The sequence below is a fragment of the Camelus bactrianus genome, chromosome 5 (assembly GCF_048773025.1).
Source record: "Camelus bactrianus isolate YW-2024 breed Bactrian camel chromosome 5, ASM4877302v1, whole genome shotgun sequence".
Taxonomy (NCBI): domain Eukaryota; kingdom Metazoa; phylum Chordata; class Mammalia; order Artiodactyla; family Camelidae; genus Camelus; species Camelus bactrianus.
The window spans coordinates 45313731-45332396 of NC_133543.1; the positions used below are offsets into that span (position 1 = coordinate 45313731).

General features: G+C 35.5%; 1 protein-coding gene across 2 annotated transcripts in view; it reads left to right on the plus strand.

The window, feature by feature from the left end:
- SLC4A10 (solute carrier family 4 member 10) overlaps positions 1 to 18666 on the plus strand; it is a 250673-nt gene that overhangs the window by 156715 nt on the left and 75292 nt on the right. For both annotated transcript variants that reach the window (XM_074363779.1, XM_074363780.1), the window contains 7 exons: positions 1217 to 1374; positions 4429 to 4516; positions 7686 to 7832; positions 13489 to 13589; positions 16582 to 16756; positions 17336 to 17469; positions 17869 to 18114. In XM_074363779.1, coding sequence (XP_074219880.1) covers positions 1217 to 1374; positions 4429 to 4516; positions 7686 to 7832; positions 13489 to 13589; positions 16582 to 16756; positions 17336 to 17469; positions 17869 to 18114 — 1049 coding nt within the window. The remainder of the gene's footprint in view (positions 1 to 1216; positions 1375 to 4428; positions 4517 to 7685; positions 7833 to 13488; positions 13590 to 16581; positions 16757 to 17335; positions 17470 to 17868; positions 18115 to 18666) is intronic.

Here is an 18666-nt window from a genome sequence, read left to right on the forward strand (position 1 = left end):
CTTAAATTATTAAACTTGCAGAAGAAATATCTGGCCTAAAAAGTCTTCCGGGCCTCACCTATATTTGCCAAAGCTCTTTTATCTTTCTCTCTCTCTTCTCTTCTTCCTCCTCTTATTTTTCCTCCTCCTTCCCCTCTTCTTCCTCCACATTCCTCTCCCTCTCCCTGTCCTCCAACTCCTCCTCCTCCCCTCCCAGCCACTTCCTCCTTTTTCCTCTGTTTCTCCTGTTCCTACTTTGATCTTTGGTCTCCATTTCGTTAACATGAAAGCATAGAAACAATTACTACAGCAGTCAAACTGTTATTCTCCCTACAAACAGATTTCCATTAAAAGCAACTCAGATGAATTAGAAACAAGAAATAGGCCTTGTAAAATTGACTTTAAAATCACTGTTTGGTTTTCACTGAGGCCCTGTGTGTAAAAATTGATATTTACTCTCATGAATATTAACATTCGTTTTTCAGACTTCACCCTTTATTCTAAGCATTTCTTTTTGTTAATGACACTTTTGTATGAATTCATTTCAATCACAGACATCTCATATCAGAAATTCAACTCGGGCTCTTCAACAACTCCAAATGTTTATGTTTTTATTCTTGTTTTTTTTTTTTACTCTGCCATATGTAGTTTCTCTGATGAGAAATTAAAATTGAAGAATGATAAAGCCAATTATAGAATGTGAAGGATATGGAACAGCTAAAATAAAAATGAAGACTAAAGTCATAATTTATACCATAAAGAGAATAACGATTATATATAGATTTTCTTTTTTGAAATGGACATGTTTTGAGTATTAATGAATTGAAATGTATTGTGAACAAAATTTAGATAATATAGTATACAAATACTTGGATCTATTGGCAAATGCTACTTAAATTATCATCAAAGTGTATTCATTTAATAGAATACATATTCTTTTCTCCCTGAAAATTTCAAGATTACTAAGCCTGAATTGTATCTTTTAAAAATACTGAATAGAGAAACTTGAGTATTTAGCTTATTGACGGCAAATTAGAGAAATGGACAACTAAAAGTTATTATTTTTAAAGGGCAAATGAGATGTTTAACTATTTTAAACATTTATTAAACCATATTTATAGAAGTATTTTTATTTAAACTATTATTTATTGATGGATTACCATGTGTGAAGCTAGAATATGATTTAGCAAATTTTTCCAGTTTTGATTTATCTTCTTTTACTTTGTGATGCTTGCAGGTCGATCTGCATTTTATGAAGAAGATTCCTCCAGGTGCTGAAGCTTCAAACATCTTAGTTGGAGAATTGGAGTTTTTGGATCGAACCGTAGTTGCGTTTGTCAGATTGTCTCCAGCTGTGCTGCTTCAGGGGCTGGCTGAAGTCCCAATCCCAACCAGGTAAGAAGTATAAGAGCATCTTTTGTATTTTTTCTTAAACCACTTTTTGTGGGAAAAAAAAGATGTTAATATAATTTCCTCTGAGAGGTTTTTCTAGAAACTAATGTGCAAGCCACAAAATTACTATTTCTTCATGTTTGTGAAGGAGGGGGGAAATGTGCTTTACAAATTATTCTGTCCTTTCCTCCTTCCTCTCAAATTTCCATATTTTCTTTTAGGTGTGCTCCTCATCTCTGAATACCATGGTCTATGTCACCATACAAATCCTTTCTAATATTTTTGGTAAAAAGAAATAAAGTATTAAGCTTTCCTCAAAGATTGCGTTAGACTGTGGGCTAAGGAGAGGTCCTACATGTGAGTATGGTCATACTCAAAAAGATTGAAGTTTTAAAGGCTTGGCTCATGCTGGAATGATTAGGCCCTCAACGTACGTGTGAGTGCCATCATTAGGCGCATCCCTGCTGTGTCTACTGTACTGTGTGTTTCAATCCTCTGCACAGCGTGCCTCCCATACATAGAGTCTGAAGAGTCATTTTAGTAGCCTCATGGTACTATGGTTAAATATGAATCAAAAGTAATTATTTAATTTCATTACCTGAACTTGTTTTTCATTTAGCTGTATATAAAAACTAACAATTTAGGGATAATACAGACTAAATTATGTTGTTTATTACTTATCTCTATTTTAAAGAGTTAAGATGGTCCATGAGCAAATTGTGAAGGAAAAAAAAATACTGACTTCAGCATGTTGGGTTCCTAGCCATTTCTCCAGAGGACCTTGTTTCTTCCCTTCTCCTGCCATCAAATGTGATTCCTGTGTATAGACAGTCTTTCACTCTGATCCTGGTCTCATAGCAAAACATATCTATATAGGGTCCCACGTCCCGCTTGAATGGTGCCCTTTGCTTCATGCTGGAGTTGTTTCAAATGCTGCTAGTAGGCCTCTCCTTCCAAACACTGAATGCCTTAGCCAGGTTAAAATGATGAACAGTTCAGGTGCTGTGGCAACTGGGTTTGCAGAATATGTGTCTTCTGTGGATATTTGGGTGTAACTCAAAACATAGCAAATTACATCATTCTGTATTTTGATTTTGGATAAGATACTCCGAAAATATGGACTAGTTATCAGGAGAGGCCTCATTTATAACTGGAATGGGATTTAATGTTTGAGTACCTGTACCTGAATCTGTGACAGAATAGATTCGAGGCAGGAAGCTAGTTACCAATTCAGGTTGTACAGAGAAGTTCATTGTTGGTGGAGGGCCACCAAGACTTCTGATACATACCAACTTCTATTAAAAGGGGGAAAGGATGAACTGAGCACATTAAAGAGGCATCTGACCATATGATTAAGGCTGTATTTTTCTACATACAACCTGTAATCTACATTCAGAATTTCTGGAAATTTGGGATTCAGATTTAAGATGTCAAACTTACTAAATGTAGAGGTATTATTTTAGTAGTTTAAAATTCCGTTGCAGTCTCCCAAGCAGTACGTTCTTGTTCCACCACTTAGGAAGGTGTCTGATGAGCTCTGGGTAAATGATGGCTGTCTATGACAGTGATGGTTCTTGTATTTCAAAGGAAAGAAAAGAAAAATTCCCAGGAGTAAGGAAAAGCCGTATGGGGTTATATACCCTCTCTTTGAAAACTATCAAGGTTTAGGTGACCTCATGTCATACTGACATAGCAAAATGTATCTAGAGAACAATGGAGAAAAAATTAGGGGCACGTAGAGCCACTGTATAAGGAGAGATTTAAAAGACTAGACTATTTGGTTAGGAAAGGTGAAAAAGGTGAAATATAGAAGAAGATTAGTTAGACAAATGGAATAAAGAAAGCCATTCAAGGCTCCTAATTATCCTCTCTTAGGAGGACAAAAGGGCACATTGTGAGTATAACAGTTAACACATAGTAAAAATGTCAGAAAATAATTTGGGGGGACTTTATAAATAGCCTATGAAATGAAAACCTGAAAAATAATAAGATATACATAGGTTGGGAAATTTCTTAAAAGTATAGTTGGTAAAGCATATGCCACCACATTAAACTATTACTGTTTCAAATATATGGTGGACATTTCTGTGTACTAGATATTGACTTAGATTCAGTTACAACTGACACAAAAAATTAATGTCAGACTGTCTAAGATTGTATAATATGTGCATCACGTAAAAACAGGAAAATCTCTAAAGTTTATAACTAATGAAAGGTAGAATTGTAGTACCTATTTCAGTACACCTTATAAAGCCATTAGTCTTCCCACTTAAGAACAGAAACCGTTTAATAAATGAATACCGCAGAATTATATTGCAGGATACAGGGCATTTTAAAATTCTCACAATTTCCCTGCAGCATTGACTTTTTCAGAGATAGAACAATTACCAGTCCTCCAAAGTTAGAACGCATATTGATTTCTTCAAAAGCTGCAGGTGTAACGATGAGTTTGCTAGACTTTCAACCTAATTTAGACGGACTGTCATAGTACAGCTGGTATTTTTACTCCTCTAGCATTGGAATTAAGATTTTTTTTTCTTTCTACCTGATATTTGATTTCTGGCAATATTTTTTCCTACTTAATGTAAATTTTATATACACCTACTGTTTTTTTGGACCATGTATTCTTTCTTTGTTTATAATACTACTGTATTATCTTTTTCCCCTTCTACCTAGTCCTGTAATTTGCATATTAGTGAATTCTCTTCCTTAGAATTAAGAAAGATTAGATCAGATTTTACTTTTCTCAAATTTCTCCTCTAAGGATTATAGAATACTTAAAATTTTCACTAACAACTGTGTAGGCTCTATAGGTAACTAAATGGGGGGAACAGATCAAAATAATCATGGATTCCAGTTGCTCAAGGATCTTAAACATGAGTCATTTTGAAACATTATAAAACATTTCAAAATATGTAATAACCTGTAAAAAATATGGAAGTACTTTACACTGAAATCTCCATCTTCAATAATTCCTTTGAGATGAGTGATTCTGTACTAATGAAATTATTTTTATATTTCTACCTTGAAGTACTGTTTTTTTCTTCTTACTTACAGATTTTTGTTCATTCTTCTGGGACCCCTGGGAAAGGGTCAACAATACCATGAGATTGGCAGATCAATTGCAACCCTAATGACAGATGAGGTATTTATTCAAGTTCATTGGGAACATTTCCCCCCAACTAGGTACACCTAACTTTTGGAGTTCTGTATTCATGACAATTTGCTGTGAATCAGATTTCTCTACATTGAATCCCCTTTCTTTTAAATGCCTCTACTGTAAAATCTCCTTTGGAAAAATTTGTTTACAAGGGGTAATAAATTCACACACCTGGACATAATGTTTTAAAACCTCGTACTCTAAAAAAAATTTGTTATTTGGTGACATTTAGGATATATTTATTAATATTCCTCTTATAGTATCCTTCCAAAATGAGCACCACTGTTAATATCATTGCAATCTTGTTTTGGGCACATTAATTTTAAAGTCTCAAGAAAGAACAATGGCAGCTTATCTGAATAGTATACATAACACCAAAAGCCATGCAACATCTGTCGGCTCTCTTTACAATTGCCTCAATGTGCATGTTCTTAACCTGGGAGTCTTTGAATCATTAGAGGAGCTGTAGATGGATTTCAAGAAGCTTGTGATTTCTTTGATAAACTAATTTTTCTATGTAAAACTTTGTATGTAGATTTTTTTTTTTTGGACTGGAAAAAGTTATCAGCTTCTCAAAGAGATGTATGTCTCAAAAATGTAAGATTATAAGAATAACATAAACACTAGTATCATATAAACTGCTTTCTTGTATTCTCCAACACCTTATGAAAATATTTTTATTATTTAATCATTTTTATTGTTAAAGAAGAGAAAACACAGAAGATCACAGAAAGGGCATAAATTCAAAATTTACTAGTAAATGACAAATGGGATTATACATTTTCTAGAATCTCATCTGAATAAGTTAATGGTGTATTTATTGAAATATATGGCTTGTAATACTTGAAAAATTTATATGAAGAGTAAATTAGTATTATATATAATTTTTTCTAAGTTATGAAATCTGAAAATTTGAACTTGTGTTAGGGGTTCAATATAAATTCTTCTATTATATCTGTTCAAATTATGTTTTATGGTTTTATATGAATTAGTTATTATTGATGGTTACACATAAGAAACCAAAAGCTAGGGAAAAATTTTTCTCATCTGTTTCAGAAAGAACCAACTTAATGAGTATATTAGTTTCTTATGACTGCCATAAAAAATTACCACAAACTAGATGATTAAAACAATCTTGAGGTTTGGAACTCATATTCTGGAGGGCCAGAAGCCTGAAGTCAAAGTGTCAGCAGGGCCACATTCTCTTTGAAGGCTCTAGGGGTGAATCCGTCCTTGTTTCTCTAGCTTCTAGTGGCTTCTTAATTATTGATGTGTATTTACTTATTGCTATTTTGTTAATTGTTTTGGGGTTTGCTTTTTGTTGTTTTGTTCTTTTTTTTCTCTTCCCTTGGGATTTGATGGCTGTCTTTAGTGTTATGTTTGGATTCCTTTTTCTTTTTAGCTATTAGAGGTTTTTGGGTTTTTGTTACCATGATGTATGTATGCATATATGTATGATTTTTTATATATATGAGATTGTTTTAACTTGCTGATCTCTTAATTTCAAACACATTTTAACAACTCTGCATTTTACTCTCCACCCCTCACAACTGCTGTTTTTGACATCGATTTTGACATCTATTTGTTTCATGTGTTTTTTAACTGCTTATTGTGAATGTAGATGATTTTACTACTTTTGTTTTTCAGCCTTCCTATGAGCTTTGCACATGTTTGATTTACTATCTTCACTTATATTTGTCTTTACTGATGAACTGTTTTCTTTCATAGTTTTCATGTTTCTAGTTGTGGACATTTACAATCCTTAAATATTCAGATTAGGTCTCATGCCAAGTAAAGATACTTAGAAGAATAGAGATATTCTGAGCCAGTGACTTGCAACATGGAAATCTATGTTTTCAATATTCTGAAAAATCTTTCTCAAAGTACAACTAAATTATTAATGTATCTTTTATATCTTCATATTATCCTAAACAAAGACTATATATGCTTATCATACCAGTGATTTTTTATGAAATGTTCTTAGTTGGAAAGTAAAGAAAAAGCCTTTGAAAATGATCATTATCACTTCTTCAGCAGTTTAGATTGAATACCTAGAAAGCTAGAAACTAAAACAAATAGTCTAAAAGTAGAATAGAATATGGAAGAAGAAAAGTGAAGTTTCCCTGGAATGTTTTGGGATATTTGGTCACTACAATATAGATAAACATAAAGAATAATATAGTAGTTCCAAACCTCAAATATTTGTCCATTCCACTTTATAGCATGTGAAATACAAAAAGGATCAGAAATATTTATATCATATTTAGCATAAATTAATGTTTCCCATTTACCTTTACTTTTACTTTCCTCACTTAACATATTAAATATATCATTCCCTTGTATGTTAGTCATGAGAGATTAGTTTATGCTGCAGTAATAATCAACTAATGGCTTAAAACAAAAAGGATTTATTTCTATCATTTGTGTGTCCATCACAAGCTGGCAGAGGTCCTGTACTCATTTAATCACTTGGGCATCCAGGTTCATAGAAGCTTAATCTTGACCCATGTTTTCTCAGTCACTATGGCAGACAAAAGGCAATGTGATAAATCATACACTGGTACTTCTGATTTCTGTTTGAAAGTAACGTATGTGTGTGTGTGTGTGTGTGTGCATGCACGTGCAAATGTAACTCATTCTTTGGAAATATACGCTTATAGATGTAATTCAAGAAAATAGTAACAACTTTATTATTATTTAAAAATTGAAACAGAACTAACCTTTTAAGTTAGTTTATGTATGTCATGGTATAAATATTACTAAAATTTCTAATATATTCTATAAATTTTTATCTATTTTTAAGCAAGGGGTTCTTTTGGAAAGTTTGATTTATACATGCATAAACAAACTTTGCCAAGTTTAAATCATTAATTCCAGGATAATGAATTTCCTTTCATCCTCCTTTCCCTTCTCTTACTCTTGCCTCCAGAAATTTTTACATTCATTGTAGCATTCTAAGAGAAATATTTAACTAGGTACATTCATGGTATAAACTAAATTACAGTATTTTACATGAAAAACTTCTTTAGTTAGAACTTTATTTCTTCAAAGTGTTATAATCACATGTGAGATAACTCGGAAGTGAAAGCACAGAACACATTAAGGCTTTTTAATTATTTTCTATCTGTAAATGATATTTATTTTCCTTCTATAGGTATTTCATGATGTTGCTTACAAAGCTAAAGATCGTAATGACTTGGTATCAGGAATTGATGAATTTCTGGATCAGGTTACTGTTCTCCCTCCTGGAGAATGGGATCCAAGCATTCGAATAGAGCCTCCAAAAAATGTTCCTTCCCAGGTATGTGTATATGAAAATACTCTTAAAAATCTCATCATTTTGTTATTTTTTTAAATACATGTATTGAAATAATATAACCAATCAAAAAGATTCAAATGATTTAAATTATAACCTCTGTGGTATTGTGATTTATAATAAGAAATATATATCTGGTCGTCATCCCTATTTCTGGCACAGAGCTCCTGAAATGCTTGGAATTTTCTAAGTGGTAAAAGCAATAAAGGTGTCTTTTGTTATGTTAATGAAGTTACTTTTAGAATTCCCCTAAGGATGGGGGCTGATTGCCAGTGGAACCAACCATGTGATTAGAGGTTGGAATTTTGAGTCCCACCCTCTCCCCAGGGGAGAGGGGCAGGAGTTTCAATTCAGTCAGCAATAGCGGGTGGTTTAATCAGTCATGCCTGTGTAATGAAGTTTCCATAAAATCCCAAAAAGACAGGGTTCAGAGAGCTTCCGGGTTGGTGAACACATGGAGATTGGGAAGAGTGGTGTGCCTGGAGAGGGTATGGAAGCTGCTTGCCCTTTTCCCATGCCTTGCCCTATGCGTCTCTTCCATCTGGCTGTTCCTGAGTTATATCCTTTTATAATAAACTGGTGATCTAGTAAGCAAAACATTTCTCTGAGTGCTGTGAAGCATTCTAGAAAATTAATTGACTCTGAGAAGGAGTTTATGAGAACCTCTGATTTATAGCCAGTTGGTCAGAAACACTAGTAACAACCTGAGCTTGTGACTGGCATCTAAAGTGGAGTGGCAGGCAGTCTTGCAGGACCGACTGAGCCTTCAGCTTGTGGAACCCGATGCTATCTCAGGGTAGATAGTGTCAGAATTAAGCTAAATTGTAGGACACCTTGCTGGTGTCCAGAGCATTGCTTGTTGGTGTGGGGGAACTCCCCCACTTCCCACCACTTTGGAATTGCCACTAGAACCAGTTCAACCTCCAAGAAGTCAGGGGCATGAAGTTGCAAAGTCTTCCTTTTTCCCATTCAACACAAATTTGGTGTATTGATGATATGCTAGTGAATAAAACAGTCTCATATGCCTGGAAAGATTTTAGACTCACCTTGAAAAATACACTGGAGGAAAATTTAAATTTTAATAAATATGACTTGAGAGAAAGTCCATTACTGATCCAGCCCTTTGAAATTGGCAAGTATTAGGAAAATTCAAGGGTATGGTTTATTCATATTACATAGAAAACTCCCTATTACTGCTGATCACATTTATGACTGGAAGAATTTTTTTTAATAATTCTTGTGTATGTGTTGCTTTCATGTAGGGATATGGTATGAACATTGTAAAAATTATCCCTCTAAAAATCTAATGTGCATTTTACTCATTATATAATGCAGAAAGCTAAGAATAAAGACTGTTGCTATTGTTTGGGGTCATTGTCTTATTGCAGGAATGACTTTATTGAAGTGGTAGCCAAATGTTCGTTAAGCCCACTTCTCGTATTGCCACTTGTATTCCTACTGTATCTGCCTCCTGCAACCCTCCCGGTTGTCATCTACCCAGCCTCGCCTTCAGCTCTTGTCCTTGCAGAGTCCAGCTGCCTTAGTAGCTGACTCTACTGCCTTAGTTGCAATGGCCTAACTGACCCAGCCTTAGACACAGAAGTTTTGCTAGTTAGCCAGAGGTGTGCAAATGAGAAGGTGTACTACTCAATCATGAGTGTTTAAAAAAGTCATCTCAACTCCATTATCAATTTAAGGATGTTCCATTCCTGTATTTTCATTCTGAAGTTACTTCATAATTATTAAAGATTGTTTGCTTTCTTTTGTCAAAAATTACAATTTAGTGATTCTGTAACCATCACCACATAATTTCAGTTGATCCACTGCTAAAACATAGTAAGTTACTTAAGGAGTAATTTTATGGGGCTATAGATTGTCTTATTTTTGTACTTGTATACATCTTTGCACTTACCGAATTAGAAAAGACAGTATAATGCTTCTTGAATTAGTAAGAATCTCTGTAATTGATGTTATTTGGGAAAATTCAGTGAAAATATTAATACGTTGAGCATGAGACTTTAAAAATCACTTGACACCAGTTTGTTTTTCAAACATTAAAACTAAAGACAAGAATTTCTGAAAACACCTTGTTTTCGAGAGAGAATGTTTTTGAGGCAAGTGGAGGCATGGGAGCTCTGTATTTTTAAAATTATTTGTATGAAACTCTTTAAAATCAGGATTAATTCTTAGATTCTGGGTATTGAGAGGTGGTAGTAGAAAGAATGTTGCATTAAGAAACAAGGCACCTGGATTCTGCTATTATCTATTTGTATGACCCTGAGCAGATGCCCTAACCTCTCTGTGCTGATTGTCAGCGTGTCCAATAGAACTTTCTGCAGTGATTGAAGTGTTCTATATCTATGCCATCCAATAAGCCAAGCCACTGTTGAACAGCAGAAATGTGACTACTGTGACTAAGGAACTGAATTTTTAATTTTAATTAACTTAAATTTCAATAGCCACAAGTAGTTAATAGCTATCATATTAGACAGCACAGTTTTATATAATGAGTTTGAATTAGAAACACTCTCTTTAGAACATTAGTATTTTTTAATGTATATTGCAGTTTAATAATAGATACTATGGAACTTTGTTTTCTTTCCTTAAGTGGAGAGAAATGAATTAAAATACATTAAGCACTCTAACTTCATACTCATTCCAATAATATTTTCCCCCGTGGGATAATTTCCATGGTTTTTATTGTTTTGGAATGTGTAAATCACAGTATTTTTTAATTTTTTTTCTTTCAGTTAAGAAAAGAATAACCAATTATCTCAAGGAAAACCCCTGAAAATACTCATTAGAACTTGTGTCAGTCATTATAGTCACTCCCTTGTGCATACTCTCAGCTTCTTTGCTTTTCTCTCATGCTACTTACTTGCTTGTCAAAACCACAGCACTGAATCCAACTCTAGCCTGTACCTGCACTGATGCAGATGAGTGTGACTAAAGGAAAACATACAACTGCATTTACTGAGCTCACATAATTCATGACCACATATCTCAAGTGCTCTTAGATGTTCCAAGTTCATTATACTATACTTTCTTAGTTCAGTCATTCTGTGTGACTGTTTCACACCTGTTTTTTCTTTTCAAAGTTTCAAACACATCCTTCCTGACTCTCACTTTCGTTATGTTGACTTGTTTCCACTTCCCTGAGAAAATTTAAATGATCAAAAGAGAACTTCCATAGACTTCTCAAACCATATTTACCCACCTGCCAGCATCTGCACTTTCATACTCTGCCTTCTCCTGACTTTGAATTATCCAAAGTCAGCCTTCTACCCATGCCCCACATCCCTTTTCCTCACTTCTGCTCAAAGATATTACTCCATCAATTCTCCTGTTTCTCCCCTATATCATCAGTTCTTTTCTTCTGTATTATGTAATTTTTGTTAGCAAACAACATTGTTAATTTGCAAATCTGAAAAAAAGAACTCTCAGTACTGTATCACTGCCCACCCATTACTTTGTTCCCCTCCGTAACCCAGTGCAACAGAAGAGTTCTCGCTACTATCTGCCTCCAATTCCTCTCCTTCAATTCTCTGCTTTTCTAGTTGAAATACAGTTAAAGTAAAATATTATGTTAGTTTCAGGTATACAGCATGGCGATTTGACATTTAAGTGCATGTCCCCATGCAAAGTTACTACAGTGTTTCTGATGATATTCTTAAACTATTATGAATTATGCTGTTGTGCTCTTATGCTTATAATACATCCCCATGACTTACTTATTTTCTAACTAGAAGTTTGTACCTCTTAATTCCCTTTACCTATTTCACCCATCCCCTCATGGCTCCCTTTCTGGCAACCACCTGTTTGTTCTCTGTATCTATGATTCTGCTTTTGTTTTGTTTCTTCCTTTGCTTTGTTTTTTAGAATATACACATGAGTGAGATTTACAGTATTTGTCTTTCTCTGTCTGACTTATTTCACTTAGCATAATACCCTCTAGATCCATCCATGTTGTTAAAATGGCAAGAATTTGTTCTTTTTTATCCTTCAATTCTCAGACCTACTCCAATAAGGCATTTACTCTTAGCACTTCACTAAAATCGACTTATATGAAGGTCACCAAAGATCCCCACAATGCTAAACCCCATGGTCAATTCCGAGTCTCTATTTTATTTAGCCTATCATTCGGCAACATTTGAAAGAGTTGATGACTCCCTTTTCCTTGATATACTTTCTTTGCTTGGCTTCCAAAACCCCACACTCTTTGTTTTCCTTGTACCTCAGTGGTCACTCCCGTTTCATTTGCTGATTCCTCCTTTTCTCTCTGATTTCTTTATGTTGCAGTGATGTAGGGCTCAGTCCTTAGTTGGCTTCTCTCCTCTATACTCCTTCTCTTGGTAATATCATCCAGTCTTATAGCTTTAAATCCTCTTCCAAATCTATTTTCACCTTGAACTTGAGAGTCACAGGATACGCAAATGCTTATCCTGTGTCTCTACCTGGATGTTTTACAGATATCTAAAATTCAACATGCCAGAGTTGGAATGGAATTGTAGATTGTCTCATTTCTGTACCTGAATACATCTTTGCATTTATATTAGAAAAGACAATATAGTGCTTCCTGAAGTATATAAGAAACTGATCTTTTCCCAAAATCTATTCCATTTGTACCTTCCTGTCTTGATAGGTGCTAACTCCATACTTACAATTGATAAAGCCAGAAACATTTATTCTTATCTCTTATACCTGACTTCTGTCCTGCCAAGAAATACTCTTGGCATTGCCTTCAATATTTATCCAGAATTATACTCACTATTGCTACTGCCACCACCCTGGTTCAAGCTGCCGTGATTTTTCTCCTGGGTGACTGAAATAGCCTCCTGACTGGTCTCCTTGTTTCTACTCTTGGCCTCGAGAATCTGTTCTCAACACAGCAGCCAGAGTGTTAGATCATGTTACTCCTTTCCTTAAAACCCTGCAAAAATTCCTCATTTCACTGAGAATAAAAGCCAAACACTTACAGTGGGCCACAAAACCCACACAATCTGGCCTCTCTGTACCTCTCTCAGTCATCTCTTGCCACTTTCTCCTGTGCTCACTTCTCTCCTTGGCCGCCTGTTCCTTGTTCTTCAAATCTTTCAGTCACACTTCTGCCCTAAGACTGTCCCCCTGGCTGTTTCCTTTGCCTGGTTGTCCTCCAGTTATTCTCGTGGCTGATTCTCTTGACTCCCTCAGGGTTTTCCCCAGTGACACTTTGTGTCTGAGCCTGCCTGACCACTCTGTTTGTAACTGCCATTCCCTCCTCCCCACACCTCCCATCTCCTTAGTTTGCTCTAGATTTTTACTTTCCCACAGTTTTTAATCTAACACACTGTAGAATTAATTTACTTACATGTTCGTTTCTTATTTTCCCCAATAGCATGTGAGCTCCATAGACCTGATTTGTCCACTGAACTAGAATTATAGCTTGAACTGTATTATAGCTAAAATTCTAGCTGGAACTAGGAGGAGGGAACTGAAGCTTTAGGAGGCTAGGTAACTTTCTAGAAGTCATACAGCAAATAAGTAACAGCCTGGGTTCCTAGCCACTCTGCATATTGCCTCAAGGGAAAAATTTTGTTTTTGTTATTTACAACTAGCACCTGAAATTAAAAAACAAAAACAAAACCAAAAAAACTTCCCGCAGGAGAAGAGGAAGATTCCTGCTGTACCAAATGGAACAGCAGCGCACGGGGAAGCTGAGCCCCACGGAGGACATAGTGGACCTGAACTCCAGCGAACTGGAAGGTTAGTAAAAGCACTTGTCTGGGATTTGAGAGACCAAGTAATGTACCGTTCTTGTGTGTTGGGAATTGCTGTTTCGAGACCTAATTTGTTTTTATACTTGAATACCTATTCTTTGGGGGTGAAAATGCCAATTAATTTGCTTTCTCTGTAGCTACTAAGGATTGTCATTACTGCCAAACCAGAGCAGTGAATATACCATTCCATTTTATCTTACCTAGTCTTTCATATTGCTATGCATAAAATGCATTCACAGATCCTTAGAATAAATAAGAAAACTGTCACTTGTCCCTTCCAAAAGAGCCTGTTGAAATCTTCAAGTTCAAGATGGAAATAAAAATAAATACCAAGAACTCAGTCTTATAGAGCCTATTTCATTACATGCAAGTAGGATGTATATAATAGTATTTTTTATTTTTAAGGTAATAATTTGAAAGAGCTATATGATTTATTTTTCTACTCACACATCTTTGAAGAGATGAAAGCTTCAATTTATTTCTTAAAATGATTCTTTATGGTTTTTTGACAGCTTGTCTCTCTCCAAGCAATGTGTGAGCAGAAAATCAGAAACCCTTGGGTGGGTCTCTCTTTAGGGAATAAGTGCACATAACCTCCATTATAACTGAAGGCAATTGCAAAGACTTTGCAGGATTGGTGCTCCCCTCCCCTCAAGTGCCACTTCCTGCACTGCTTTCCCTGTGTCCTCTAAGCTGACTTCCCAGTTCCTGACAACTCTGTGCATTTTAATTCTCCTCTGTTCTTTCCCTTTATCTACGTTTTGTCTCTGAGGAAATGTCCTTTTATGTCTTCCTCAGGCTCTATACCAAATTGAAATGGTTCAAAAAACAATTTTTTCCTCTTCCCTTTACTGGAAACGTTGTCACTCCTGTTTACTTTCATATTTTCAAATGCTGTCTTTTTATTTTTGGTGTTTTTTTTCCCCCTATCTCTCAGGTATAACATGCTGCATAGCTTAGATTTTTTTTTTCAAAGTTCGTTTTTCCTTACTGCCTCCTAAATCCTCCCAGGTCACCAATATCCGGTATCTCCGCTTCTCCAGAGTTCTTCCACAGATTCTGTTGCTGACTTGACTTGCAGTATCCATTGTTCATCTGCTCTCCTGGGGCTGCTGGTGCACATCTGGGCTGCTCTTGCACTGTTCTCTGCAGTGACCTCCCACTTCTGGATTTAGCTTTTTCCTGCTAAACGCACGTTTATTACACAGTAATAGGACAGCTATTTAGACTACTGTATACCCTAATAAGTAATTAATTAGAAAACAGTTGTCTAATAGAAAGTGCTATCAAATCTATAAATATTAACTACTAAGTAATAGTTAATAACCACCTCAAATTCTTTGGAGGGTTAGGTGGGATACAAAACATAAAGAATGAATAAATAGACTAGTAGATTAACAATGTTCTAAACTGTGAACTTGGCAAGCTAACAAATCATTTGGAAATGATCCCCCAAATAAAAACTATGCATATTTTTACCAAACACAGGTCGGGGAATCTAAGATGATCTTTGTGTGTGTGTGTGTGTTCACACACAGGTTCCGTGCATGCTTCTCTGAATTTTAAATGTCCTTTTTTTTTCAGTTGAAATTTCATCCTTCTCAACCTTTCCTACTCCATATCCCTCTGATGGAAACAATCACTAGAAAAACATGATGATTCTATCATTCACATAGTAGTAAGCTAGTTACTAATAAGTTACTGTCATGTCTATGTCATTCAGATTAGGGTAATTAAAAATAATACTCAAAATTTTCAGTTATTCTGAAGATGTACATTTTTCAAGGCAAACCAGAATTTGTTTCTCAAGAGAATAATCATTTTGGAGATGATTCTTAGATTGCCAGATTATATTCCTATTTAGAAAATAAGTAACAAAACCTCAGTGTTTTTCCATAATGCAAATATATTTAGCATGCTGGCAGTATGCTAGAACATAATAGGTTTTTTTTAACCTCCACGTAGGAACTTAATCATAGTCTTATTCATTTTAATATGACATTTTTGTTACGTGGAGCACAAAGAGCTCTTAGTAGTCAAATGTTAAGTCTGCATATTATTAAATGTTCAAAGAATAAAACTACCTGTTTATTAATGCTCTCATTCTTAATAGATTAAAAAATTCTAGTCCTCAGATTTTAAGCAACATTTTACAGTTTAATTCTTCTCTCCCCCCCCCCCCCCAAATACCACCCTTCACATGTTTCAGTGTGGTTTTTGGATGCATTTAGAATGTGTGATTTATACCAAGCAAGGTCATTATTGTCTTGTGAATGATAGATGTTCAGATATGTTTAGACAGTAATGGATCAAAATTACATTTATGTAGACTGGTTATTATAAGGTCTCCCCCTTAGTTTTCTAAAAATGAAAGCAACTGTGGAACTTACGTGTCTCTGTAAGTATTACTATTGTCTGTAGGCCATTTAGGTACCTGCCTGGAACAGTATTTGGTGATTTTTTTTTTCCCCAGAGAATAGGTAACTGGAGCCATAGTTAAACACCACTTCTTTCTCTCTAGGCTGACATTCACTATTGGAGTATAGAAAAGCCCGTTTACCCTCTCTTCTTCACTTTCTGCTATGCTAAATGGACTATAAACAATTAGAAAATATTGCCAATGGTTGAGGGTCGAGGCCTGATTTTAGGAGTAGGTTGTAGTAAAAATGGCACAGAGATTAGAGTAATCTTTAAATCGCATTATTTGAATTTTGATTGATGAACAGCTGTGGACCTTGTTTGAGAGAACCTAGGATTTTTTTGGTTGTTGACACAGTATTTGGTTAGGAACTGAGATAACCCGGTGGTGCAAAGCCATTCCTAGAGATCATGGTAGTACAATGTAGTAGATTTATATGGGTCTCATCTCTGTGGATAGAAAACGTATACTGTGACCTGGCAACAAAGCAAATGAGCATTTTGATTTGTGTCTTTTTTGTATTTGTATTTCACTATTGTGTTTTTCCCCCCTATTTTAGGATTTTTGGGGGACTTATTTTAGATATCAAAAGAAAAGCTCCATACTTCTGGAGTGACTTCAGAGATGCTTTTAGCCTGCAGTGCTTAGCATCTTTTCTGTTTCTCTACTGCGCGTGTATGTCTCCTGTCATCACATTTGGAGGACTGCTGGGAGAGGCAACTGAAGGTCGAATAGTATGTATGATGCTTTTCTCTGGACTTTGAAACTTAATCAGTTTTTAAGATTCATAGTTAGATGAGTGAGCATTTAATTTTGGGTTCCTTTTTGAGGAGAGATGTGATGTATATGCTCTGGCAGATAAACTTCATGTCACTGTCCTAGATGGCTAGTGGAACTGATAACCTGGGAGTGGAATACCTCAGAACTAATTCTTATCTTACAGAAGGTTCTGATCTCATCCCTGGCCCCCCACTCCTAGGCTAGCTTTAGGCTCCAGTTCCTACCTCAGAGGAGGTTCATTTCCCATATATACAGGCCATGCTTCTGCCAGACATTTATTGTGAATACATGTCAACTTTTAGTAAGCAAAAGAAAAATGAGATAAAGTGGAAAGGACACATCTCCATCCACTACCGTTCATAGTCTGCTGACTGCCGCCTTTTTTATCCTCCTCACCCACCTCCTGCCCAAGGTTGCTAGGTTCTTCGTAGCAAAGGACGAAGAATATCTCCATGTATTTTACATATTTTCTCCCTAGTTATAATGAAAGCCTGTACAGCTTAGGTAATGGAATCATTTATATCTCCACACAGAGTGCAATCGAATCTCTCTTTGGAGCATCCATGACTGGGATAGCCTATTCTCTCTTTGGTGGACAGCCTCTCACCATATTAGGCAGTACAGGACCAGTTTTGGTGTTTGAAAAGATTTTGTTTAAATTTTGCAAGTAAGTGTTGTATCCTTTCAGTTCTTAGTCCCTTTCTATTTCTCTACTGTATTTATATTTCTCCCAACGTCATATTTGAAGGCCTGCTGGGAAAGGTGGAAGTTGCTGATCTGATTCAGTTTGGCATTTTTGTCTCTCCATGGAAGTAAAAGAAAAGTAAAATATTTATGTACATTGTTATGTAATATTTATTAAAAATTATATTCATTTCTAAGCACTGAGAGTCCCTTTTAGTTTTGTTTCTTAGGTGTTCCCTTTAGACAAAGTCTTGAGTTTAGATACTCATGGGATGTGAGGCTTATTTACTTTCACTTCCTGAATTAGACTTACTTCCATCTGGTTGAAATGGTGGCAAGCTGTCAAGTGACCTTCTTTCTACTGTTCTTTTCCTGTCCCTAGAGAATATGGGCTGTCATACTTATCTTTAAGAGCTAGTATTGGACTTTGGACTGCAACCCTGTGTATTATACTTGTGGCCACTGATGCAAGCTCCCTTGTCTGCTATATCACCCGGTTTACTGAGGAAGCTTTTGCTTCTCTTATTTGCATCATTTTCATTTATGAGGCCCTGGAGAAGTTATTTGAACTCAGTGAAGCATATCCAATCAACATGCATAATGATTTGGAACTGCTGACACAATACTCGTAAGTATTATTTCCCCTCTTGGCTGTGGGGCTTTTCTTTTCACAAATATTGCTATTGTTAGAAAAAATATCAGGAACTTACTCAGCACACAGAGTTCCTTAAATTGATTCATGAACTAAATCTTCATGTCTGAGAGCTATTCATCTGATACTTGATTTCTCATTATAACATCTCTGCCAAGAACATCTTTCTGAAGTTCTATCTGTCAAGCATTCTCTATTAAGGAGATAATGACGCAAAGTCAATATTACTATACAGAGGTATTTTTTGCAGGATATTTTTGATTTTGGTCTTCCTTTAGGACCTTCTTCATTTAATGTAATTCAAAGAAACACAGTAGTGAAAAGATAAGATTTCAGATTAGGAGCAGTGAGGTAAAAGAAACTCATTAGGTATGAAGTGCATTAGCTTGACGTTTGAAAGTAAGATAAAACGCGAAATAAAAAATCACTGAATTGAAATGTAATTTTGCTTTTGGAACCTACGACAGTTATGCTAGGAGCGCTCAGGTGTTGCCTGTTGAAGGTGGTATACAGTTTAGGGTTAAAGGT